The 25,453-nt window shown below is 38.9% G+C and overlaps 2 protein-coding genes across 2 annotated transcripts in view; one reads left to right on the top strand and one right to left on the bottom strand.

The window, feature by feature from the left end:
- LOC136694213 (zinc finger protein 850-like) overlaps nucleotides 1-25,453 on the bottom strand; it is a 159,204-nt gene that overhangs the window by 113,608 nt on the left and 20,143 nt on the right. Inside the window, exon 4 of the mRNA XM_066667598.1 lies at nucleotides 4,779-5,693. Coding sequence (XP_066523695.1) covers nucleotides 4,779-5,693 — 915 coding nt within the window. The remainder of the gene's footprint in view (nucleotides 1-4,778; nucleotides 5,694-25,453) is intronic.
- Nucleotides 14,066-24,855, top strand: LOC136694254 (zinc finger protein ZFP2-like). The gene is made up of 2 exons (XM_066667666.1): nucleotides 14,066-14,175; nucleotides 22,751-24,855. Exon 2 carries the CDS (start codon nucleotides 22,859-22,861, stop codon nucleotides 23,834-23,836), a length of 978 nt encoding a protein of 325 aa, XP_066523763.1. The 5' UTR covers nucleotides 14,066-14,175; nucleotides 22,751-22,858; the 3' UTR covers nucleotides 23,837-24,855.

Here is a 25,453-nt window from a genome sequence, read left to right as displayed (position 1 = left end):
GCATCGGACATCGTCTGGGCCAGTTTAATCACCTCTGTAATATTACCCTTAGTTACCTCAGACTGCCGCAGACGAATATCATTGGCCCCTACATGAATGACTACCCTCGAATATCTCCTATTAGCTAACAGTCTAAGGTTGCCACTAATATCCGGCGCTCTGGCTCCCGATAAACAGCTAACTGTTACTGCCAGCGCCCCTAAAGGAGTAGCTAATTTCACGTGTCGAACAATAGAGTCTCCTATAACCAGAGCACTCTTAACAGGCTCCTCAGCGGGTGCTTCGCTGAGCAGGGCAAACCTGTTTGACACGCGAATCGGAGGAGCGTGGTGTCCCGGTGGGCTAGCTTTGGCCTCAGCGTTAGCATCAGCCTTAGCTTTCCGGCTATGACGCCGAGACGTCACCCATTCACCCCGCTGTGAGGGCTCTAACGCCGGAGTCGTGGGGGTGCTAACTCTCCCTAAGGCACCCGGAGTTGCTAACACTGAATCTCACTGTTTATCCCTCAACAATAATAAGCTCCGGATGCGCACTTCTAACTGGTCCACTTTATCCACCAGAGAGCTAACTAGCTGACACTTAGTACAAATACAACCACTATGTTTATCGCTAGAGGTGGAAAAGGGCGTTAAACTAAACATGCCACACTCTGAGCAGGCAAAACAGCCAGTAGTAGCCATGGAATTGCAGGTACTTACCGCTTTTAGTGAATTTTAGTAACTTACACCAAGAACGTTACTCCAGGGTCCGGTGGCAGTTTTAGTGCCTCTGTAATGAATATTCCTGCGGAGACAATCTAAAAGATAGATCTATGGATGGTTAGTAGGTTATAAAAACAGATATAAATATAGAAATAACAATGGAAACGAGTAAACAGGAAAACAGCTTCCAAACGGGTACAGAAAAATTAGAGAGATTCAAAAAGAATAAGAGAGAAAATTCGTGTATACCGAAATTTCTTATACATGTTTGTGACATATCACAATGAGTGTCCTGGATTATTAATATCAAACATCTGCATATAATTTTATTTTGGGTACATCATGATTACGTCCCACTACAATATCATGTTAGAAGATATTAATTAGTTTTCTTAGTTAGAGACAGAACTTTCTTTCATGATTGAAAACAGTAATACACATCACTTCATTAGTTGATAGATGTTCATCTGGAGACACAAAGAGTGATATTCATACATATTGCGTACACATATTTATCAGAATTTGATTAATTCCCGTTATTGTTTAGGCGACCTTGGGCGAGACGTAGTTTCGCCAATGTCCACTTGGGGTCGCTGTTGGTCCATGCCGTTCGTCCTGTGCGGATGGTTACCGGGAGGTCAGCCCGAGTTTAGTCAGTTTCACCATCTGGGGCTGTCTGTTTAGTAAGCCTGAGATAACGTTTCCGTCGTTTAGGCGCCACGGCCATAAAACGGGATTGTAACTCCCCATTTTGTCTGTTCTCCTTTTTGCCTAAAAGCATTATGGCGGGCCTGTTATCTTTCATCCTAAGGAGATGAGGGGGTTGATGGAAAGTGTCCTGCTCAGTCTTTGATGTAGACTTTAAGTGAATTTCTGTGTGGGGGGGAAGAGTGCAGTGTTTTCACACACACGTAGTTCTGTGGAATGTGGGATTCTGTTGCAAACAAAAATCCTTGTTAGGGTGGAGAGTTTTTATGAAGAACTCTTATTCAGTCCATACTCCACTACAAGTGTAACCAAACAACTGAACATTAAGCACCAGGTTTCCAGTGCTTATTACATTTACATTTATTCATTTGGCAGACGCTTTTATCCAAAGCGACTTACAAAAGAGGATCTAACATTCAAACTACAGCACAAATTATACAAAATACCTTACATTAAGTGCAATATGCCAGGAAGTAATAAGTGCATTAAAGAAAGACATTCAGTGCAAAAGATACTCTCGGAAGAGCTGGGTTTTCAATGATTTCTTGAATGCAGAGAGGGTTTCTGTTGCTCTGATAGTGCTTGGAAGTTTGTTTCACCAGCATGGTACTAGAGATGAGAATAGCCTCAACTAACCTGTATGGGGGGGTTGGTCGTGTTGGTTGGCGCTCCTCTGAGGAACAGAGAGGGCGGGCGCTAACGTATGGTTTTAAGGGTCTATTGAGTTAGATGGGAGCAGAACCAGTGAATACTCTGAAGGCCATCATTAGTGATTTATATTTGATGCGAGTAGCTAAGGGTAACCAATGCAGCTCAACTAATAGGGGCGTGACATGTGCTCTTTTTGGTTGGTTGAAGACCAGGCGTGCTGCAGCATTCTGGATCATCTGTAGCGGTCTCACAGCACAGGCCGGAAGACCTGTCAGGAGGGCGTTGCAATAGTCTAGACGGGAGATTACTAACGTCTGAACGAGGTGCTGTGTTGTATGTTGAGTTAGGTATGGCCTAATCTTCCTTATGTTGAATAGGGAGAAGCGGCACGATTGAGCTACAGTGGTAACATGATCTGCGAAGGTCAGCTGGTCATCAACCATGACACCTAGGTTTCTTACAACCTTGGTGGGAGCCACTGATAGGGACTCTAGCTTGATGCTGATGTTGTGGAGAATAGCTTGCTTGGCTGGGAGGACCAGTAGTTCAGTTTTGGATAAATTCAATTGGAGGTGATGTTCCTTCATCCATGTAGATATGTCAGAGAGACAGTCAGAGATTCGAGTTGCCACTGAAGTGTCTCCTGGAGGAAAGGATAAATAGAGCTGTGTGTCATCTGCATAGCAGTGATAGGAGAAGCCGTGCGAATGTATGATTGGGCCTAGAGAGGTGGTGTACAAGGCAAAGAGGAGGGGTCCCAGCACTGAGCCTTGGGGCACACCTGTGGTGAGGTGGTGTCGCGCTGATGTTTGTCCAATCCATGACACATTGAAGGATCGTCCAGTGAGATAAGACTCAAACCAGGAGAGTGCATTGTTCTTGAAGCCCATGTCAGTGAGTTTGTTTAGTAAGATGTGGTGGTTGACCGTATCAAATGCTGCTGATAGGTCGAGCAGAATGAGAACTGAGGACTGACCTGTTGCTTTGGCATCTTTAAGAGCTTCCATTACTGACAGAAGTGCAGTTTTCGTCGAGTGGCCGCTCTTGAAGCTGGATTGGTTCGAGTCAAGAAGGTTATGTTGGGAGAGGAATTTTGTTGCCAGCTTAAAGACAGCTCTTTCAATGATTTTAGACAGGAAGGGGAGGAGAGAGACTGGTCGGTAGTTCTCTACTATAGAAGGAGCAAGAGAAGGTTTTTTGAGTAGAGGTCTTACTTGAGCTTGCTTGAAGGTGTTTGGAAATGTTCCAGAGGTTAGTGAAGATTTGATTACATGAGTGGCTGCGGACACAATGGACGGGGCTATGGTTTGCCGTAGGGTGGTAGGAATGGGATCCAGTGGACAGGATGTAGGACGGCCACCTCTAAGAAGATTTGATACCTCGTCTTCTGTGAGAGGAGTGAAAGAAGGGAAGGAAGCAGTAGGTTTAGGAGGATTCGAAGGGGGAGCCGGAGGCTATGTAGAAGGGTCAGAAAACCGGCTGCTGATTGCAGCAACTTTGCTGGTGAAGAAGTCAGCAAATGCATCAGCGGTGAGGTTGGTTGCAGGGGGTGGAGGTGGAGGGTTCAGCAGAGACTTGAAGGTTGAAAACAGCTTCCGGGTGTCAGTAGCGTTGCTTATCACCCTGAATCTCAAGGGGCTTTAGAGACCCCCAAATTCAGTTGAGGACTGTGCTTGAATAGTGATTGTTTTCAATTGTTGCATGAATACAGCACTGCTCTCAGCTGAAATGCAATCCCTGCTTTGTATTTTGCTTTGACACTTTCACAACGCCCCAAAGAAATACGTATCAGCACGAGTTGTTTTTTATGCTAATAGACAATGTAATGAATATATGTTTTTCTTTAGGGCACGTTTTCCACGCATCCGTGTTTAACAGTAATCTCATGTATTGCATTACAAGACATTTATTTTTGAAGTATCTCATGATGTAAAACAGTACAGTTATGTACTGATTACATTTCAATGTGATTGTATACAATTCTGACAATAATTCAGCATGTAATTTTTTTTAAACACAATACTTGTGTATTGTTTTTCAGTAAAGAAGTCAAGTAATGTGAAAACCATGTAATAGTGAATTTACTTTTAATTTTGGCACATTTTCTTCATGTTAGTTGGGTAAAGTAATAATGTGTGTATTGCATTTCACATTGTCCTATTGCAGTGCTAGCTTTTTAATTTTGCACTAATTCCTCTCCGTACTTGTGGGCAGTTGAAGAAAAACTTGGGGAAACCAGAGGTTTCCAGAGGAAGGGGCGCTCTCTTTCATCCCAGGGGTGAAAACAAAGCTTTGAGAACAGCAAAATACAGCAATGTGTATTTTATTTCTCTGCTTACGACACCTTACATTGAAATGAGTCGTTTAAGTGTATATGAAAGTAAAATATCTGATATTACACTATGAGGCTATATTTTGTGCGCCCCAATATAGTAATTAACAACTATGTTAATATTTATTAATCACTAAAATTTACAATCCATGCCGTTTCCCAACAAGCAGCACATTATCAAAAAGTCTTTATCTCATTCTTAATACATATATACACCTTTTAAATTCCAAATGTTTGAAGGTAATATCTCACTCAGTGCTACTACTTCTGTTCTGGATGAACGCAGTGATGTTTCTGGAGACACCACAGTTCAGTAAAACTTATCCCACATTCCGCACAGTGATTCGGTTTCTCTCCTGTGTGAATTCGCTTGTGTTTGTGGAAACTACTCTTTCGAGTAAAATGCTTCCCACACTCTGAACAGTGATACGGTTTCTCTGCTGTGTGAATGCGCTGGTGTCTTTGGAGACTACTTCGGTGAGTAAAACTCATCCCACATTCTGAACAGTGATATGGTTTCTCTCCTGTGTGAACACACTGGTGATCTTGAAGATTACTTGGTCTCATAAAACTGTTCCCACACTCGGAGCAAGAATAAGGTTTGTCTCCTGTGTGAATGCGCTGGTGTCTTTGGAGAGTACTCTGTTCGGTAAAACTCTTCCCACACTCTGAACAGTGATATGGTTTCTCTCCTGTGTGAATGCGCTGGTGTCGTTGTAGATTGCCCTGTTGAGTAAAACTCTTCCCACACTCTGAACAGTGATCAAATTTCTCTCCTGAGTGAATGCACTTGTGCCGTTGTAGACTACAATGCATAGTAAAACTCTTCCCACATTCTGCACAAGAATGAGGTTTCTCTCGTGTGTGAATGCGCTGGTGGACTTGGAAAGTAGCCTGGTGAGTAAAACTCTTCCCACACTCTGAACAATGATATGGTTTCTCTCCTGTGTGAATGTACATATGATCTTGGAGATTCCTTAATCTCATAAAACTCTTCCCACACTCTGAACAATGATATGGTTTCTCTCCTGTGTGAATGTACATATGATCTTGGAGATTCCTTAATCTCATAAAACTCTTCCCACACTCAGAGCAAGAAAAAGATTTCAATCCTGTGTGAATGCTCTGGTGGTAACGGAGAGAACTCAGATGAGAAAAACTCTTCCCACACTCTGAACAGTGATATGGTTTCTCTCCTGTGTGAATGCGCTGGTGCATTTTGAGACTATACTGTTTAGTAAACCTCTTCCCACATTCTGAACAAGAATATGTTTTTTCTCCTGTGTGAATGCACTGGTGGACTTGGAAGTTACTCAGTATATTAAAACACTTCCCACACTTTGAAAAGTGATACGTTTTCGCTCCTGCGTGGATGCGTTGGTGTGCTTGTAGACGATGCTGCAGAGTAAAACTCTTCTCACACTCTCCACAGTCATAAGTTTTCCATTTGTTTTCACTTGTCTGAGATTTTCTGTTGGATGTGTGAGTGTGGGGAGTATCCAAGGATATCTCCTGAGAACAGGAGCTTCTGCCCTTCATATCCTCACGTTCAGTCCCTCCTGTTCTCACCACTCTTATATTCCACTCTGAAATGTTTCTCGGTTAAAGTGTGGTGTGGTAAAACCGTGGAACGTCTTTAACAACAAGTCAGAGAAAATATCCAAAGAGGGTTTCTTCTTTTCTGGAAGACAAAAAAGAAATAAATAAAAACTTTTTTGGAAAGTGATCAATTTCATATTAATTCTATATTTTATTCTGATTCTCTTTTACTTTGTCTTAGGTCATTGTAAACTCTTACAGAGCTGTTTGTTTATTACTTGCGTTTGAACATTTCTAAACCAAGGACCTTAATGTTTTATCCACCAAGTAATCTACACTCTAAAGAAACAGGGCATTGCTAGAACTAGATATTTATTACTTACTTACATTTCTTTAAGGGTCCGACTGATAAAACAGTGCTGTAACTGATCCACAGACTTATTTGAGTAACACTTATCTCTAGTGTTCTTTAATAATCTGGATATTTGGTCAGTTTTTGTGTAAAGTTAAACACAAAGCCATTTAGATATAATTTAGTCACCAGAAAATCAGTAACGGTGAGGTGTGACCATGTATTTGTACCATTATAGGGACAGACGAGATGACTCTCTGTTTGTTAAATATATAATAGAAAACAAAAGGTTGTGTCACAGAAACATTCTCCAAACATAGAGACTTGTCCAGGGAAAAGAGGACCTCTGGTCACTGCTGAATGGTCCCAAATTTAGTTCACAAACTGGAACGTGAAATATGACTGCACTAACACCAGACGGTGTAATGGTGTAGTAGCACCACCGTAATTTTTCAGTTGCTGCAGCATAGAAATTACCCTCAAGGGGCGTAACAAAAAAGATGCATCAGAAACCCTTGTATCCAATAAAAGAACTTAAAACTGAGATGGCTTTTGGTGTTGATTTTGAAAGTGATTCAGAAGATTCATATGATGAATCAACTGACACTGAAAGTGATTCAGAGCCATCTGAGGAGGATCTACTTTCCAGATCTCATTCTCCCACAGTCTCAGTTAAAGTGAAACCAATCAAATTTGATGCTAAGGCTAAACGACTAGCTCCAATCAAGGTAAAGCGTGAAAGGTACTTTATCCACAACCCACTCCAAAATCTGACCCTGCTGATGAATATCCTGGAGGAGGTGCATCATCCCAGGCAATACAAAAAGGGGATGAACGATTAGAACAAGCATCTTGATCACAAGTCCAAAAGGCAAAAGAAAGCTTGTTATGAAACCAGGCACTATCATAAACCTCCCACTGCTGATTTGATTGACAAGTGGTCAAAAACATTGCCCAGTATTCTCTGGATGAAGTTACTGTCCTTCCCCTTAGGACCGGGTTTATTAATGGCTTGAGACCAGATATTGCTGTTGCCCTGAAAACAAAACACACAGGATGGAATGAAGGGTTTGGACATGTACACTGTGCACATTATATTAAGATGGCTCAAGAATTGAGAATTGGACTTCTGAAGCTCAGTGGACCTGCAACTGCCAAGCAATATCAAAGAAGTAAAGGGAAAACAAGGGAGCAAGGTGATAATTCAGATTTTTCCAACAAGAAAGGGAATAAATTTGGAAACTGTACTTACTGTGGAAAACAAGTACATTGGGAATGAGAATTTAGGAAGATGTTTAAAATCAATAATCATGACATCAACTTCTTTTTAGATGTTGGCACTGAAACAACATTTTAGTAGGAATTTATTGCCTACTGGGCTTGGAAGTATTGCTGCAATTGAACTCAACTCTGTGTATTGAAGCCTACAGAAAAACGATGCCACCAGGAACTTCAGCTCAAAAACTGAACTGAAAGCTCTGACTAAAGACCACACTGCCAGCATTTACAGTGATGCCTGCTATGGTTTTGTGTCATCCATGATTTTGGTCAACTGTGGATACAATGTGGTTTTATAACTGCTGCAGGAATGCCAGTGAAAAATGGACAGTTGGTCCAAGAATCTTTGGAAGCATTAAGACTGCCCAAATTAGTCAAAGCACACACAAAGGAAAATTCATCTATAGTTTGAGGAAATGCACTAGCTGATGCTGCTGCAAAACTCCCTGCCTGAGAGGGAGATGCCAACGATGAACATGGCAGCATTGACAAAGGACAAAAGCAACAGCAACCCAAAAAAGAAAAGGAAGTTTGAGCAAGTTTGACATCAAACAGATGCAACAGAATACTCCAAGGGAGAAAATTTGGAGATGGATGGAGAATGGTGTGTAGTTACATAAAGATGCCATCTGGTGTCATGGAACACCTCTAGTAGCTCCAGAATGTACCTAGCAATTCAGATTTGCTCGCTGGGACATATCCCAGACAGCGAGCATATATCCATCCACTGGCATAAAAATGCTGGCACACCACTGACTGTAGACCACTGCTGGTCCACCATCGGACCACTCAGATTACTGTCCTGTACAGGATAGAACTCCTTTATAATCTCCTCAAACAGATTTTTCATTCACAGAGATTTTATTCTGGAAAACAAACTAATACAAATATTACCAACAACTATGAGAGATATAATAATGAGTATAAGCCTGATATAAAATGATAAATGATAAAAATGTTGATACTGTGCTGGATTGAAATTATTTACTAATATTATTTATAAAGAATAACAAAATAACCTAATGAAGTAAAAAAATTAAATTGGACTGTGAATGAAAAAGTGCTAAAATGTGTCATTTTGTCTAAAATTCTGTGTAATCACCAGCGGCCCACCCAGAAAACGCTGTATAACACACTAGTGGGCCTCCAACTTTGCCCTCAGTGGGTCAGCAGTGGTCCGCCATCTCCTTGCTCTCAGGTATGGGGGTTGACAAAATGACTCAATGTTTTAATCAAGTCTGGTGGAACCCAAAGTTTGGAGCACAAGCACTTCATGTTCTTTAAAGCCCCTGATTTCCTGTCAGTGACTTGGATTTTCTTTTGATATCCTTTCACCTACACGCTCTTACCATAATGATCAGAATATGCAGTCCAAAACAAAGAGGGGGTAGTTTGACTAAACCTTTACAAGTGGAAGCTGTCTTGACCCCAGTGTATAAATGGGGTGTAAATATCTTAAAAACGTTTATCTTCAGTAAAACACGGTATAAACGGGGTGTAAATATCTTAAACACATAATTATCTTCAGTAAAACACGGTATAAACCAGGCGTAAATATCTTAAACTCATTTATCTTCAGTAAAACATGGTATAAATGAGGAGTAAATATCTTAAACACATTTATCTTTGATATGAACGGGGTGTAAATCTCTTAAACACATATTTATCTTCAGTAAAACACGGTATAAACCAGGCGTAAATATCTTAAACACATTTATCTTCAGTAAAACACGGTATAAACGGGGTGTAAATATCTTAAACACATAATTATCTTCAGTAAAACACGGTATAAACCAGGCGTAAATATCTTAAACTCATTTATCTTCAGTAAAACATGGTATAAATGAGGAGTAAATATCTTAAACACATTTATCTTTGATATGAACGGGGTGTAAATCTCTTAAACACATATTTATCTTCAGTAAAACACGGTATAAACCAGGCGTAAATATCTTAAACACATTTATCTTCAGTAAAACATGGAATAAACGAGGAGTAAATATCTTAAACACATTTATCTTTGGTATGAACGGGGTGTAAATCTTTTAAACGCATATTTACTCTCAGTAAAAATAGGTCATGATTTATCTCAGACACACATTCTCCGCTCCACAACACCCGTCCCCTCTCACACGATTGGCTGGAAAATCATAACAGCTGCTCTCGTATTGGACATTGGATATATGTTACAGATGATCCAGAATGCGGCAGCACGCCTGGTCTTCAACCAACCAAAAAGAGCACATGTCACACCCCTATTAGTTGAGCTGCATTGGCTTACCTTACCATTGGCTTAGCTGCTCGCATCAAATTTAAATCACTAATGATGGCCTTCAGAGTATTCACTGGTTCTGCTCCCGTCTACCTCAATAGACTCTTAAAACCATACGTTAGCGCCCGCCCTCTCCGTTCCTCAAAGGAGCGCCTACTAACACTAACACGACCAACCCCCCGTACAGGTCAGTTGAGGCTATTCTCATCTCTGGTACCACGCTGGTGGAACGAGCTTCCAAACACTATCAGAGCAACAGAAACCCTCTCTGCATTCGAGAAATCATTGAAAACCCAGCTCTTCCGAGAGTATCTTTTGCACTGAATGTCTTTCTTTAATGCACTTATTACTTCCTGGCATATTGCACTTAATGTAAGGTATTTTGTATAAATTGTGCTGTAGTTCGAATGTTAGATCCTCTTTTGTAAGTCGCTTTGGATAAAAGCGTCTGCCAAATGCATAAATGTAAATGTAAATGTAATGGACAGTCCACACAGAGACAGCGTCCTCAGTCTATTTCAATAGGTTGTTTTCAGGCAGAAGGAGGCCCCTGTGCTGTGTTCATTTAGACGATATTGAAAGAGAAATGTAGAAACAGAAAGTTACAACATGTTGGAGGTGATGTTTATGTTATTGAGAGAAAGGTGATGATAGTTTTATCCTTTAACAACATTTATTTAACATTGTCTCATAAGTATCGGTTAGTCTTGAAATTATAACATTGATTCAACGTTCATTTAAAGGTTGTGAATGGTTGGGGCATTGGTACATTCACAGTACTCTCAGGCAAAATGTGCTACACACACATAGTAATTAAAATATAATTAATTAATTATTTAATATGATTTTAATGTCACCTACACTGCAAGGACATAGTACATGCATAGTACATTTTATATATATATATATATTAGTACATTATATATATGAAATGCAGATGTTGTCCATCTAAATGTTTTCTCTGCAAATTTTTACAAATATCCTCAGGCTCTGCTACCTGCTTGCACAGAATATTGAGCAAAATGTCAGATGTCTGTCTGTCATCCTATTTATCCACCAAAAAGTATAACATATCACAATGTATTCATTAATATATAATTCCTGGATCAATATTTGTGAATGTTTTAAAACATTATCTGAAAAATACTGGTGAATAAACAACCCAAACCAATGATAGTATATGCTAAAATTTCAAGCTTTTCTAAAATTAATAAAAATTTACTTTAGCTGTTGGACAGGTGTGTGTGTGTGTGTGTGTATCTGTGTAAAGTAGTCTCAATTAAATTACAGCCAATAGGAGGATTGCTGAATGCCCATGCGCATTTTAAACCTGTGCCGTTATTCGTGAGAGACGTTTTTTTTTTTTTAACGGACTCTTCAGCCGAGCCATTGATAAACTCGTCACAAACTCTAAGTAAGTGAAACACTTCTCTGAATATTATTTAATCATGGACCAAATCAATGTAATTAATATTTTGGCTGTTGTCTCTTGTCAGTTAGCTCTGGCATGTTAAGGTAGGGTTAAACAGTAATGTTTTAAACATAACCCATGTCCCCAACTAATTACACATTACAAAATAACTTTTATAACAGTTACTGACAAAGTTACATTGTGTTTCAAATTTAAAATGTTTTTAAATAATTTTTCAATTTCAATTTTACTTTTGTTCTTGCCCTAGCTACGTTAGCTATTGCTAGCACCAGTAAAACATTTTCTGTTCCACCTTAAATTTTCCAACAGTTATTTTCTGGTGAAACACTAACAAAAAATAGCAGCGAACATTTTACCATTTGACAATAGAAGCTACAGGCGCCTTTGACTTATTGATACGATGGAGCCCACAGGCAGGTTTCCATGTGTTTCATCATCTACTCTGCATTACCACCCCCTCTGCAAATTATGCAATGCTGTCAGAATGTGACTACTAAACCGGGGCATAGCCTACCCAAACTGGTCCAAGGCCCACCTGGTCAGCCTAAGCAAATTGCCTGCTTGTGGACAAACTGCTTCTGACTGTTGCGCACAAACACACATTCCTGCGAGTTGGAGTCAGAGCTGGAGCGTGAGGGGATGTGATAGGATCTGGGGTCGTCTAAAAGCAGGGGCGCATTTTATTCTTTATTTTTGAGGCTCCTTAAGCAGGTGGGAGGGGCAGACACAGACACTGCTAAACAGAGAATGCGCTTCTCATTGGCTGTCACTTTTATTAAGCCAATCAGTAGCCAGAGTTAGCTGTCATTTATTCACTGCTTCTCCATCTTTTCTTGTTCTGTTCTCGGGAATGAGTTATTTATCGCCACTGGGTTTTAACCACATTTTAGGAAACCTGCCTTGAATACCTGATTGGTTCTCAGGGATTGAGAATTGGAGCATCTCTTGCTTCTGATTGGATGTTTCCTGTACTCAATTTATGACACTTGACAAGACAAAGACTTTGTTATGGCAATTTTCTAAGAGGAAAATTCAACCATCAACCAGGAAGGAAGACCGGTTCTCAGGCCCGAGGAGAAATCAGAGAAACAAAGACACAGAGTCAAAGATTCTCTCTAATCACTCAGTTTAGTGAACAAAATCAAGTCATATATATAGGACCTCAGTCACGTACACCAACATGTCTCTATTGTCATTGTCAATGTCATCTACATGTCATTCTATTAACCCAAACATTCCCTTATTGGTGCCTCATTATCTCCAACTTTATAGTTGCCAGGGAGAAATGGTGAGAATGTCCTTCTAATCTGCTCAGCGCATTCCTCCCACAGGTCACGGTAAACACACAATGCAATAAGTCCCTTCACCTTCAAGCACTAAGGCCTACATCATTTAGTAAGAATCAACCAAGATTAATCAAACCCCATATATATTATCCATCCATTATCTGTAACCGCTTGTCCAATTAAGGGTCGCGGGGGGTCCAGAGCCTACCTGGAATCATCGGGCGCAAGGCGGGAATACACCCTGGAGGGGACGCCAGTCCTTCACAGGGCAACACAGACACACACACATTCACACCTACGGACACTTTCAAGTCGCCAATCCACCTGCAACGTGTGTTTTTGGACTGTGGGAGGAAAACGGAGCACCCGGAGGAAACCCACGCGGACACGGGGAGAACACACCAACTCCTCACAGACAGTCACCCGGAGCTGGAATCGAACCCACAACCTCCAGGCCCCTGGAGCTGTGTGACTGCGACACTACCTGCTGCGCCCCCGTGCCGCCCCCATATATATATTATGCCATTAGTTATTATTAATCATTACTCGTTAGTGTTAATCTGCATTTTTCCATTACACAAGCACAACACACTACACAAACACAACACAATCATTGCACACTACACAATCACAACATAATCAATGCACACTACACGGTGTGTTTGTACATTTCTCCCCTAATATTGTCTGAATGAACACAGTAAAGGTGCCTCCCCTTGTTCTGTTCTTCTCCTGCTAGTGATGTGTGGATCGATACTGAAATATCGATATCTCTGCTACCAGAACTTTATGCTCTAAAATCGATTCTCAAATAAAAATATTGATACTTTTGATGCTTTGAGATTTGAGGTATTGTATATCATTAAGAACAGCACTGTTCTTCAGTCAGTCACTCAGTCTGTAGACAGACACAATGGCAGAACGTGAACAGAGTCATGTAAACAACCAAGACGCGATCTGTGATTTTGTGACAACACAACAATCCTTCTGAAACACCCCAGGTTAAACCACAACACAGAACACAAAACAAAGATACAAAAAAGTCGCTGACACAGTCCTTTGGGGCTGCAGGCACTATCCAGGTACAGAGGGAGAAAATGTGGAGATTTACGTGGCGCTAAGCACTGATGCTGTTGGAGTTGTTCAAATGAATAAAATAAATAAATAAAAAATACTCTGATGTCTTGTATTCTATATGAAGCTATGATTTGGAACACACTACTTGTTTTAGATTTACCAGACACATTAGGTGTATTTGAACAAAGTATCTGTATCACCAAGCTGAAAAGGAAATGTATGTATATGTATCTGTATCGCCGATACCAGCCTGAATTTTACTCTGTATCGGATCAGAAAAGAAATCAGTGGGATCGGTCCACTGCTGTCCTCTGTATGGAGCTCCAGGGTCGTCGCAACCACGTGACGGAAAGCAGCCAATTGAAATGAACCTCTGGACTAAGGACGCTGTCTCTGTGGGAACTGGCCAATAGGAGGCCAGCTTTTGTGATTTTTCCAGCCAATCGTGTAAGAGGGGGCGGGTGTTGTGGAGTGGAGAGTGTGTGTGAGGGAGAAGCAGGAGGAGAGCTGTCTGTCTGAGAGAAATCAAGACCTGTTTTTGCTGAAGGTAAATGTGTTTAAGATATTTACACCCCGTTTATACTGTGTTTTACTGAAGATAAACCCGTTTAAGATATTTACACCCCGTTTATACCGTGTTTTACTGAAGATAAACGTGTTTAAGATATTTACACCCCGTTTATACCGTGCTTTACTGAAGATAAACCCGTTTAAGATATTTACACCCCGTTTATACCGTGTTTTACTGAAGATAAACGCGTTTAAGATGTTTACACACCGTTTATACCGTGTTTTACTGAAGATAAACGTGTTTAAGATATTTACACCCCGTTTATACCGTGTTTTACTGAAGATAAACGCGTTTAAGATATTTACACCCCGTTTATACCGTGTTTTACTGAAGATAAACGCGTTTAAGATATTTACACCCCGTTTATACCGTGTTTTACTGAAGATAAACGTGTTTAAGATATTTACACCCCGTTTATACCGTGTTTTACTGAAGATAAACGCGTTTAAGATATTTACACCCCGTTTATACCGTGTTTTACTGAAGATAAACGTGTTTAAGATATTTACACCCCGTTTATACCGTGTTTTACTGAAGATAAACGCGTTTAAGATGTTTACACACCGTTTATACCGTGTTTTACTGAAGATAAACGCGTTTAAGATATTTACACCCCGTTTATACCGTGTTTTACTGAAGATAAACGCGTTTAAAATATTTACACCCCGTTTATACCGTGTTTTACTGAAGATAAACGCGTTTAAGATATTTACACCCCGTTTATACCGTGTTTTACTGAAGATAAACGCGTTTAAGATGTTTACACACCGTTTATACCGTGTTTTACTGAAGATAAACGCGTTTAAAATATTTACACCCCGTTTATACCGTGTTTTACTGAAGATAAACGAGTTTAAGATATTTACACCCCGTTTATACCGTGTTTTACTGAAGATAAACGAGTTTAAGATATTTACACCCCGTTTATACCGTGTTTTACTGAAGATAAACGCGTTTAAGATGTTTACACACCGTTTATACCGTGTTTTACTGAAGATAAACGCGTTTAAGATATTTACACCCCGTTTATACCGTGTTTTACTGAAGATAAACGCGTTTAAAATATTTACACCCCGTTTATACCGTGTTTTACTGAAGATAAACGCGTTTAAGATATTTACACCCCGTTTATACCGTGTTTTACTGAAGATAAACGCGTTTAAGATATTTACACCCCGTTTATGCCGTGTTTTACTGAAGATAAACGCGTTTAAGATATTTACACCCCCGTTTATACCGTGTTTTACTGAAGATAAACGCGTTTAAGATATTTACACCCCGTTTATACCGTGTTTTACTGAAGATAAACCCGTTTAAGATATTTACACCCCGTTTATACCGTGTTTTACTGAAGATAAACCCGTTTAAGATATTTACACCCCGTTTATACCGTGTTTTACTGAAGATAAACGCGTTTAAGATATTTACACCCCCGTTTATACCGTGTTTTACTGAAGATAAACGCGTTTAAGATATTTACACCCCGTTTATACCGTGTTTTACTGAAGATAAACCCGTTTAAGATATTTACACCCCGTTTATACCGTGTTTTACTGAAGATAAACCCGTTTAAGATGTTTACACACCGTTTATACCGTGTTTTACTGAAGATAAACGCGTTTAAGATATTTACACCCCGTTTATACCGTGTTTTACTGAAGATAAACGCGTTTAAAATATTTACACCCCGTTTATACCGTGTTTTACTGAAGATAAACGCGTTTAAGATATTTACACCCCGTTTATGCCGTGTTTTACTGAAGATAAACGCGTTTAAGATATTTACACCCCGTTTATACCGTGTTTTACTGAAGATAAACGCGTTTAAGATATTTACATCCCGTTTATACCGTGTTTTACTGAAGATAAACGCGTTTAAGATATTTACACCCCGTTTATACCGTGTTTTACTGAAGATAAACGCGTTTAAGATATTTACACCCCGTTTATGCCGTGTTTTACTGAAGATAAACGCGTTTAAGATATTTACACCCCGTTTATGCCGTGTTTTACTGAAGATAAACCCGTTTAAGATATTTACACCCCGTTTATGCCGTGTTTTACTGAAGATAAACCCGTTTAAGATATTTACACCTCGTTTATACCGTGTTTTACTGAAGATAAACGCGTTTAAGATATTTACACCCCGTTTATACCGTGTTTTACTGAAGATAAACGCGTTTAAGATATTTACACCCCGTTTATACCGTGTTTTACTGAAGATAAACGCGTTTAAGATATTTACACCCCGTTTATGCCGTGTTTTACTGAAGATAAACGCGTTTAAGATATTTACACCCCGTTTATGCCGTGTTTTACTGAAGATAAACGCGTTTAAGATATTTACACCCCGTTTATACCGTGTTTTACTGAAGATAAACGCGTTTAAAATATTTACACCCCGTTTATACCGTGTTTTACTGAAGATAAACGCGTTTAAGATATTTACACCCCGTTTATACCGTGTTTTACTGAAGATAAACGCGTTTAAGATATTTACACCCCGTTTATGCCGTGTTTTACTGAAGATAAACGCGTTTAAGATATTTACACCCCCGTTTATACCGTGTTTTACTGAAGATAAACGCGTTTAAGATATTTACACCCCGTTTATACCGTGTTTTACTGAAGATAAACCCGTTTAAGATATTTACACCCCGTTTATACCGTGTTTTACTGAAGATAAACGCGTTTAAGATATTTACACCCCGTTTATGCCGTGTTTTACTGAAGATAAACGCGTTTAAGATATTTACACCCCGTTTATGCCGTGTTTTACTGAAGATAAACCCGTTTAAGATATTTACACCCCGTTTATGCCGTGTTTTACTGAAGATAAACCCGTTTAAGATATTTACACCTCGTTTATACCGTGTTTTACTGAAGATAAACGCGTTTAAGATATTTACACCCCGTTTATACCGTGTTTTACTGAAGATAAACGCGTTTAAGATATTTACACCCCGTTTATACCGTGTTTTACTGAAGATAAACGCGTTTAAGATATTTACACCCCGTTTATGCCGTGTTTTACTGAAGATAAACGCGTTTAAGATATTTACACCCCGTTTATACCGTGTTTTACTGAATATAAACGCGTTTAAGATATTTACACCCCGTTTATACCGTGTTTTACTGAAGATAAACGCGTTTAAGATATTTACACCCCGTTTATACCGTGTTTTACTGAAGATAAACCCGTTTAAGATATTTACACCCCGTTTATACCGTGTTTTACTGAAGATAAACGCGTTTAAGATATTTACACCCCGTTTATACAGTGTTTTACTGAAGATAAACGCGTTTAAGATATTTACACCTCGTTTATAAAGTGTTTATGCAGTAAGATTACTGTCAAAAATGTGCTCATGCTCATATACTTTAGTACATATTAATTTAATTTGCACACAAGTCTGTTTAGTATAAATTACTTCTAAAATATACGATTAAATACGCACACAACTTGGATTATTACGGGTACAACTTCTAGATTACGAACACGAATTGGAAGGTGAGAAAACAGTCAAAAATACGTCATTGGGCTCACAGGCAAGATGCATAGAGCAGAAGGCCAATTGATTGGATATAGTGCATATGCGTTGTCTTGTTTTGAACTTGTGGTGGTGGCAGGGTCTGTGTACATTTAATTAGTTTGGTTCTTGGACTGACTGGAGAATGGGAGAAACGAAAAAGAAAATCCGGCTCATTTATTCATTTTCAGTTTGAACACTCGAAGACAGGAACCAGAATACAGTCTATGTTTTGTATACGGTTCATTATTTTGATTGGGAAGTGTGGGCGGGCTTAAAGCACACTTTACACCTCCCTGGTCAGTCTCAGCAATCACCTGTTCTTTAGCAGCTCTCTGCAGTAAAAAAAAAAAGGTCTTAGACTCTCTGTGGACATGCATGTGTTACCAGTTTGTGTGAAATAAAAGACTTGTATGTATACTCTGTTTTAACGTTATAATTTAACATGGGGTGGGGGGTTACGTTTTATTTTAAATGGCTTATAAAACAGTCTTTAAATTAAATTTCATGAAATTGAATAGGGTTTGCCTGCTTTTTTTAATTATAGATAATGAACATGGGGATGTTTCTATTATCTGGCATTATAATTCAACCACCGAAAAATTAAATATATATAATAATTTATTTATTTTTATGCTCCAGGCACATACACCTCATATTTCACAAGCAGGGAAGTTTACAACAAAACAAAATTACAGATAAAAACAAATGAACAAAATAAAATTAAATACAACTCAGATGACGTTCATTCACTCATTATCTATAACCCCTGATCCAGTTCAGGGACGCGGTGGGTCCAGAGCCTACCTGGAATCATTGGGCACAAGGCAGGAATACACCCTGGAGGGGGCACCAGGCCTTCACAGGGCAACACACACACACACATTCACTCACACCTATGGACACATTTGAGTCGCCAATCCACCTACCAACATGTGTTTTTGGAGCATGGGAGGAAACCCACGCAGACACAGGGAGAACACACAACACTCCTCACAGACAGTCACCCGGAAGAAACTCACACAGACACAGAGAGAACACACCACACTCCTCACAGGCAGTCACCCGGAGCGGGACTTCAGCCTCCAGGTGACTGTGACACTATCTGCTGTGCCATTGTGCTACCCTCAGAAGACGTTACATTTAATAAATGTGTCCTTTTCATGAATATAGGTATCAGCTGAACTAAAAGTTTATAATTCTACACACCGGTGGTTTCAGCCTTACATTCTTCACGTTCTTCACTTCACAAATGTCTCGCACTATAAAACAGATACAGTGTAAAGGTCTGATATCAAAGTGGGAATTATCCTCTTTCCATAGGAGCAGTATTATTATGTAAAATGTGGACAACTAATGAGGAATCTTTTTAAAATATAAAACACAGAAATATGAAAAGTAATAATCTGTTCAAAAATAAATGTCATCCAAAAGTTATAAATCATTCATCAAATCAATGACCTGGTTCTTGGGATTTTTAACGGGCCAAGTTTTATTCAGTCAAGTGTTCAGATTTATAGTGTATGTGTAATCCATGATTTTGGGGAAAAACGAATCACGTCTACTAAAATATATCTGTGGCTATACAACTTGTATAAACCTGGCATCACTGCATTTCTTGAGATTTTCCTGAAACTACCAAGCTCTCATCTATTTGTCTACAATTCTTGTTCCACTCTATTCATCAGTTACCACATGAAAATAAAATAAAACATAAAAATGGGGCTCTAATATATAAAAACACTTAAATCCAGGTAAATACCATATAATCATAAAATAGCATATATTGGCCACAAGGTGACACCATAAGCTTTCATTTGACACCTCTACCACCAGTTTAAAACAAGATGCAGCAGACCACGCATGCGCGCACTATTGAATCGATTGGCCTTCTGCTCTATGCAGCTTGACTGTGAGTCCAGTGACATATTTTTGACAGTGTTTTCTCACTTTACAATTCATGTTCATAATTTAAAATTCGTACCTGTAATAATTCAAGTCGTATGCATAAGTCTTTATAATCGTATATTTTAGAAGTTGTATTTGTACAATTTGTTTATATTGTGTTTTACTGAAGATAAAGATCAGAGAGAGACTTTCCTTACATGGAAGTAAGACTTATGAGCTACAAGTAATATCAGCTGTTTTATAATTATTGCTTTGTAGAAGGGTGAAAATATTTAACAATAAAATAATAAATAAATAAAATTTTTAATACTCTTTGCAATATATGGCATTGCTGGTCATTAGTGTTGCTGGGCCCAAAAAGCAGATTTTTTTTTTTAAGAAAAATAAGTTAATAATAATTATAAAAATTGATCATGTGCAACCCACATGACATACCTTACAACTCTGTGTTTACCAACATACCAACATCTGTGTGTTTTTGGACTGTGGGAGGAAACCAGAGCACCCGGAGGAAACCCACGCGGACACGGGGAGAACACACCAACTCCTCACAGACAGTCACCCGGAGTGGGAATCGAACCCACAACCTCCAGGAGCTGTGTGACTGCGACACTACCTGCTGCGTCTATGTGATGTACTTTATATAATACAAATTGTTTTGTAGTCTTATATTGGATTGTTCACAAGCTATAGAAAAAATTAAGCAAATAAATGACTACCATAATGTAACGAAAATCAAAATAGCCCACATTTGAGTTTGTTGTAGAATTTGTTTGTTGTACTTGATTAAATAAAACTACTTTTGTAGTGTTGTTAGGTTACTTAAAAGCTGTTGAAATTATTAGACAAAATTGACAAAAAAATAATATTTCAATACCAACTTATATTATATTTATATTCTCCCTATTCAACATAAGGAAGATTAGGCCATACCTAACTCAACATGCAACACAGCTCCTTGTTCAGACGTTAGTAATCTCCCGTCTAGACTATTGCAACGCCCTCCTGGCAGGTCTTCCGGCCTGTGCTGTGAGACCGCTACAGATGATCCAGAATGCTGCAGCACGCCTGGTTTTCAACCAGCCTAAAAGAGCACATGTCACGCCCCTATTAGTTGAGATGCATTAGCTATCCTTAGCTGCTCGCATCAAATTTAAATCACTAATGATGGCCTTCAGAGTATTCACTGGTTCTGCTCCCGTCTACCTCAATAGACTCTTAAAACCATACGTTAGCGCCCGCCCTCTCCGTTCCTCAAAGGAGCGCCAACTAACACGGCCAACCCCCCGTACAGGTCAGTCGAGGCTATTCTCATCTCTGGTACCATGCTGGTGGAACGAGCTTCCAAACACTATCAGAGCAACAGAAACCCTCTCTGTATTCAAGAAATCCTTGAAGACCCAGCTCTTCCGAGAGTATCTCTTGCTCTGAAAGTCTTTCTTTAATGCACTTATTACTTCCTGGCATATTGCACTCAATGTAGGGTATTTTGTATAAATTGTGCTGTAGTTTGAATGTTAGATCCTCTTTTGTAAGTCGCTTTGGATAAAAGCGTCTGCCAAATGCATAAATGTAAATGTTATATTGCAATATAAAATGTTTCAATAACAATTATATGGTTTTAAAATGGTGATGTCATGTTGATTATTTGTATGTTCTTGGAAGATTTCCAGAGGCTTTTATATTGTTTAAATCAATATCAGAATTATATTATATTGACCAAATTTAAGAATTCTATTGTGATATGAATTTTAGCCATATCGTCCAGCCCTACTACCACTACTAAGTGATAAAACAAATATACAAATCTCAAAAAAAAGTTTGTCATATAGGTTGTACTTACATAAGTCAATTTCTTTTATTATGTTTATTAGACTCAGCAACTCGGATTACCAGCAATGCCATACATTGCAATATTTTATTTATGTATTTTGTTGTTTAATATCTTTTCATCTCTACAGAGCTATAATTATAAAACAGCGCTCTTGTTAATATTGTATTGTTATAATGTGGCTCATAAATGCATTTTTATAAATGAACATTTTCCTGATTTGTGAAATATTTCACAAAAGTATGTCAGTCCTTTATTAATATTGGTGACATCACTAAAATATATGATTTGAATTGTTTGACTGTGAAATGCTATTTACACTAATAATACAGTTGAAAATGTCCTTTTTTTTAAGGCATTCTGATTTGTGAAAACATTCAACAATAGGTGTTTTTAAATTATTTATACATTTGTATTCACGTTTTATGTGTAATGATTAGTTAGAAAGAGGCAAACTTATGTTCCTGATTTGTGAAATATATCACAGATATGTTTTGGTCTGTCAGCAATTTATAAATATTTGTGGCACGAAGATTTGACTATTTGGGGGTTTGGACTTTGAAATGCTGTAATTACTTACAATAGTAAGGATATTTCCTTTTTTTTTTTTTTTTTGGCAATATCTGATTTGAACAAAATTATCAAAAACTGTTTAAATTTTACATGTGTAAATATACAGGAGTTATGGTTTTGGTGAAAACAGCATTAACTCATAAAACTTTGATAACTGGTTATGTATTGAGAAATAATAGGGGAATTAATTTCCCAGATTTGTGAAACATTTCACAAATATATTTTAGTTTATCAACTGATTATTAATGTGCTTTGACACTAACACGATGAGTTGGAGGGATTGACATTGAAATGCCATTTAAAATAGCATAGGATTGAAATATCACTTGTAGACAATTTCTGATTTGTGGAAACTTTCACAAAAAAAGCTTGCTATTTTATTGTTGTGTTCACATTTAAATCCAGTCTGAATACACATTGGGGAATATTCCATCATATCCTGGGATAAATGAGTTTTTTGTAGGTTTTCTTGAGAATGGGTGAACTGCAGGAATGAATGCCTTAATTATTAACACAATAATTTTAAACTGTAAAATGTATTTCTGTTTTAAAACTATTATTTAATCACTTAAATGAATAAAACCAGCGACCTTCCAGATCCAAACCTGCTTCACTAACCATTAGGACACAGCTGCCCCAATCAGACCAATAGAGAACCAAGAGAGGGTCAATTTAACTAATTTATCTTTGTTTCTTTACCGTCTTCCAGGACAGAAGACCATCTCTTTGGAAATATTTACTGACTCCTGTTGTTCAAGACAGTTCCAGAGTTTTCCACAGGTGCATCAAGAAACATTTCCAAGTGGAATATAACACAATGTTGAAATCAGGAGGGATTAAATGTGAGGATATGGAGGGCAAAAGCTCCAGTTCTCAGGAAATATTTTTGGCTACACCCCACACTCACACATCTGACAGAAAAACTCAGACAAGTGAAAACAAATGGAAAACATATGATTGTGCAGTGTGTAGAAAGAGTTTTACTCAGCAGTGTAATCTACAAATACACCAGCGCATTCACACAGGAGAAAAACCTTATTACTGTTCAGAGTGTGGGAAAAGTTTTACGCACCTGTGTAATCTTAAAACACACCAACACATTCACACAGGAAACAAACCGTATCACTGTTTAGAGTGTGGGAAGAGTTTTACTCACCAGTGTAATCTTAAGACACACCAGCACACTCACACAGGAGAGAAACCATATCACTGTTCAGAGTGTGGGAAGTGTTTTACCCAGCAGGCTAGTCTCAAAGCACACCAACACATTCACACAGGAGAGAAACCATATCATTGTTCAGAGTGTGGGAAGAGGTTTACTCAACAAGGTCATCTCCAAACACACCAGCGCATTCACACAGGAGAGAAACCGTATCAGTGTTCAGAGTGTGGGAAGAGTTTTACTCAACACGCTAGTTTTAAAGCACACCAACACATTCACACAGGAGAGAAACCGTATCACTGCTCAGAGTGTGGGAAGAGTTTTACTCACCAGGTTAGTCTCAAAGCACACCAACGCATTCACACAGGAGAGAAACTGTATCACTGTTCAGAGTGTGGGAAGAGTTTTACTGAACTAAGTAACATCCTAGTCCACCAGCGCATTCACACAGGAGAGAAACCGTATCACTGTTCAGAGTGTGGGAAGAGGTTTACTCACCAGTGTAATCTTAAAACACACCAGCACATTCACACAGGAGAGAAACCGTATCACTGTTCAGAGTGTGGGAAGAGTTTTACTAGACAGTATCATCTGCAAATGCACCAGCGCATTCACACAGGAGAGAAACCATAACACCGTAGAGTGTGGGAAGAGTTCAGAGTTCTCTCCGGAAATATCACTGCGTTCACCCAGAAGAGAAGTGGTAGCACTGAGTGAGAGTTCACTCAGATTTTGATTTAATTACTGTATTAGATCACATTCAATGTATGAATTCTGTAGTGTTTGGGGATTTGGAGATGTGTAATTGAACTCTGGTATTGTGATACCAGATTCCTCTGAGTGTTAATGGAATTTTGTTTATTATTTTCAAGCTGTGGCCTCGGAATTGATTTACAAATTCTTTTTCTCCACTCATTTACGCTGACAATGTTGTGTTCAACAAAACAGATGGTACAACTCTGTATTGAGCTTCAGCTGTTTTCCAAAATAACATGATCTTTGTCTTAAGTGGTTACACAATGTAAGATGAGATTGTTTCACTGTAACAAGTCACACAAAGGTATGCAACAGACATTTTTGCTGCAAGAAAATTAACAGTAAATCACAAGGACAGAGAAAGTCGGGCACAGACCGGGGTTTGGCAGCACCACACACAGCTCAGCACACCGCCCATCCAGTCCAACCCAGAAGAGATCATCCAGCAAACAAATGAGGAGGTGGTGCCAGTCGTTGTGGACTATGAGTACTGTGTTCAGAGTAACAGTGTAGTTGTGGGTCATAAACACTATGATGGTACGCTACGTGAGATTGTCTTGTGAGAAGTCTTGAGAAACCAGCTACAAGTCCTCCAATTACAAGAACCATATGGGTTTCAGTGGATTGTAGGATCGCAAAGAGGACAAATTTATTCCCTCCTACCTTGGCCAGGTTCAGCAGCTCCTCTTCCTTGCTATTTGTCTCATAAATATATACATGGTACAGTGTGGAGTTGACAGACTCTCATATTGTCACAGTCAGACCTTGTTGCAGCTGAAGAGACAGCCGACCAACTCCAAGGAGGTACTGTAGGGGCTTTCTGGAGCGCAGTCACCTATGGATTAATCATAGCCCACGTTGTGTGTATTTTTTTTATAAACACAAATGGATTTTATTAAAGCTTATTTATAAAAACTGTGAAACATTAATGTAATTTACACATGAAGATTTTTTAGTTTGAGTTTGTAATTCCATCCATCCATTGTCCACAGTGGTCGTGGGGAAAGCAGTCAGAGTAATTTGCTGCATGTTTTACATATGTACATATCTGAACATAATTGTGAAGGGATAGTGCACACTTCAAAGGAAGAAGTGGGTACAGGCAAGTTATTTTAGACACCATATCAAAACAGGAAGTGGATTTATCTCAATTTAATCTTAGCTCAGTTTTTCCAGTATGGACATTTTATGGCAGTGAGAGCAAGGAGGTAAGAGAGAACGAGAATGAGCAGCAGAACACAAGTAACACTGGACTGGCTTTACACAGAGTGAGCTGAAACACACCTGGGGACACAAAGAGCAGTAAGTAAATTGCATTCCTGTTTGTGTCAGTGATATGTTTTATTGACTGAAGTGTTATTATGTCAGGTTTTTGAGAGTCACTGAGCAGTGAGCCTGGGATTGCAGCTGCTAACTTTAGCTAAATTGCCTCACTTTTTCACATTAATAATGATAATAAGTGTATTTTATGGCTGTAATAACACTGCCCTGTGT

The sequence above is a fragment of the Hoplias malabaricus genome, chromosome 4, assembly GCF_029633855.1.
Source record: "Hoplias malabaricus isolate fHopMal1 chromosome 4, fHopMal1.hap1, whole genome shotgun sequence".
In the NCBI taxonomy this organism is placed as follows: domain Eukaryota; kingdom Metazoa; phylum Chordata; class Actinopteri; order Characiformes; family Erythrinidae; genus Hoplias; species Hoplias malabaricus.
Note: the sequence above shows the minus strand (reverse complement) of the source record. Positions and strands in the feature narration are given on the sequence as shown.

Coding starts and splice junctions, on each gene's coding strand:
- LOC136694254 (XM_066667666.1), top strand. CDS start 22,859: ATGTTGAAATCAGGAGGGATTAAATGTGAGGATATGGAGGGCAAAAGC.